The 2,588-nt window shown below is 54.6% G+C and overlaps 1 protein-coding gene across 3 annotated transcripts in view; it reads left to right on the forward strand.

The window, feature by feature from the left end:
• The window catches only part of BID (BH3 interacting domain death agonist), a 52,216-nt gene that overhangs the window by 33,144 nt on the left and 16,484 nt on the right, over positions 1 to 2,588 (forward strand). For 2 of the 3 annotated variants that reach the window (XM_011984618.1, XM_011984620.1), the window contains one exon: positions 1,129 to 1,198. The exons of the other annotated variant lie outside the window; for it this stretch is intronic. In XM_011984618.1, the coding sequence (XP_011840008.1) occupies positions 1,129 to 1,198 (70 nt within the window). Of the gene's footprint in view, positions 1 to 1,128; positions 1,199 to 2,588 lie in introns of those variants that run through there. 3 annotated transcript variants of the gene reach the window in all.

The following is a 2,588-nucleotide window of genomic DNA, read 5'->3' on the forward strand; positions in this document are numbered from 1 at the left end:
TGAGCCACTGTGCCTGGCCCAGACTGGTCATTCTTTTATTTTAGAGCCAGGGTCTCCCTCTGTGCCTAGGCTGGAGTGCAGTGGCACCATCCTAGCTCACTGCAGCCCTGAACTCCCGGGTGCAAGCAATCGTCATCTCAGATCAATCTTAGTCTCGAGCTGTCACCCAGGCTGGAGTGCAGTGGTGCAATGTTGACTCAGTGCAACCTCCGCCTCCTGGATTCAAGCGATTCTCCAGCCTCAGCCTCCCGAGTTGCTGGGATTACAGGCATGTACCACCACACCCAGCTTATTTTTGTTTTTTGTTTTGTTTTGTTTTGTTTTGTTTTGTTTTGTTTTTGAGACAGAGTCTCACTCTGTCATCCAGGCTGGAGTGCAGTGGCATGATCTCAGCTCACTGCAGCCTTCGCCTCCCGGGTTCAAGCAATTCTCCTGCCTCAGCCTCCCAAGTACCAGAGACTACAGGTTCGTGCCACCACGTCCAGCTAATTTTTTCTATTTTTAATAGAGATGAGGTTTCACTGTGTTAGGCAGGATGGTCTCTATCTCCTGACCTCGTGTTCTGCCCGCCTTGGCTTCCCAAAGTGCTGGGATTACTGTCGTGAGCCACCACGCCCGGCCTATTTTTGTATTTTTAGTAGAGACGGGATTTTACCATGTTGACCAGGCTGGTCTTGAACTCCTGACCTCAAGTGATCCTCCTGCCTCAGCCTCCCAAAGTGCTGGGATTACAGGCATGAGCTACTGCGTCTAGCCGGAAGATTTAATTTTTTAATTGTCAAATCCATTCTCTCTCTCTATAAACATTTTACATTTTATGATAATAAAATAATTTGTGAGCCGACGGCCCTATTTCCCTGATGCCTGAGGTCTTCCTGGGGTGGCATGGGAGGGCTGAATTCAGTTGTGGGGTTGGCCCCAGGGCACTGAGTGCCTGGGCGAGTATCTGGAATGAGGGAAACAGCTTGGCTCCAGCCAAGAGGAAAGAAACCCAGGATGCTCTGGTCAGGCCAGGACCTGGGCTCAGCCACCATTTCTGGAGCCCAAGCCCGCTGCGTTGTCCTCCCGAGGGGTCCTGACTGGGGCTTTCCGGGAGCAGCCGCCCACTCTGTGTGTGTCCTCTTCCAGGTCGCCGCTGGGACACCGTGAACTAGGAGTGAGTCGGAGCTGCCGTGCTGCCCAGGCCATGGACTGTGAGGTCAGAGGCCAGATCCCCTGCGGGTGCCTTGTGGGAGGTGGGGGGTGAGGGGTAAGGGCCGGCATGTCCCCCAGCACACCTCCATGAGGGCTAAGGCTGAGCCCACATGGCCCTTACCACAGCTCCGCACAGACGAACCCCGCCCAGCCCCTTCACTGAAGCAGGCAAGAGCCGGGAAGTCCTCCCTTTCCCTGTCCTGCACCTTCCTTGCACTCCGCTTTCGGTGCGGCCCCTCCACACAGCAGCTGGGGCTAACTGCAAGGGCAAGGGGGCTTTTGGTTTAAGACCATTGATAGCCATAGGCTGTGGGTCCCAGCACTTTGGGAGGCCAAACAGGAGGATTCCTCGAGGCCAGGAGGTCGAGGCTACAGTGAGCTGTGATTGTGCCAATGCACTGCAGCCCTGTCCAAACAAGCAAGCCAGCAAACACACACAAAAGAGATTTAAAAACAAGAAAGTGGGCATTACATAAGCACTTCATACAATTCTCTCAACTGTAAAAGCAAGACAACAATACTTGTCTAACCCATGCCATTGCTATCAGGAGCAAATAAATCAATAAAGGTCAAATAAAAGTGCTGTAAACTGTAAGATGTTTAAAAACATTTTTAACCCACTGGATTTAAATTTCCCTTCATAGCTGGGTGAGGTGGCACATAATCCCAGTGACTTGGGAGGCACAAGTGGGAGGATTGCTTGAGGCCAGGAGTTTGATTGAGAAACCTGGGCAACATAGTAAGACCCTGTCTTTATAAAGATAAAAGCGGTGGAGTTCCGGGAGGGGAGCCCGGAGCCCCCGTGGTCATTGTCCTGCCTTCAGCAGGATGCTCCCTGAAGGATTCCTTGCCTCTCCTTCCCTTTAAATGGTCTGGGGAGAGAAGATCACAGCACACGGGTCAGGAGCCTCTCCACCCGCTGCATCAGAGCCTCCTCCCGCCCCTCCTGTCGAGTTCTGCAGCCTCTGCAGGGCGCCCGGCACCGGGGCCTCGCGCTGTCCTGGCAGCCTCTGGGAAGGCTTCTGCGAAGTCTAATGCCTTGGCGCTTAGTGACTGGCGGCCTGTGTCGCGGTTTCTGAGCATGGAGAGCACCCAGCACACAGGAGGTTCTCAAGCTGCCCCAACTGGGCGTCCTTTCCAGAGGTGGGGATGGTGTGGATTTCAGCATGGTGGCTGGAGGGCTGAGGCAGTGGCTCGAGTTTGATGTTAGTTACATGAACAGAGGAGATTGCAGGAGCTCCCCTGGTCCTGATCCAGGCTTCTTGTTAGTGTCCAAAAGACCACTCTGTGGGCGCCACTGTCCCTTCCCACCTGCCGCTGCTGTTCCGGCTTCGTGCTCTGGAGGCCTCCGCAGGCAGAACGCCGCCGTCACAGTGCGGCGCCCCGACTCGCCG

The sequence above is a fragment of the Mandrillus leucophaeus genome, unplaced genomic scaffold, assembly GCF_000951045.1.
Source record: "Mandrillus leucophaeus isolate KB7577 unplaced genomic scaffold, Mleu.le_1.0 Scaffold270, whole genome shotgun sequence".
In the NCBI taxonomy this organism is placed as follows: Eukaryota; Metazoa; Chordata; class Mammalia; order Primates; family Cercopithecidae; genus Mandrillus; species Mandrillus leucophaeus.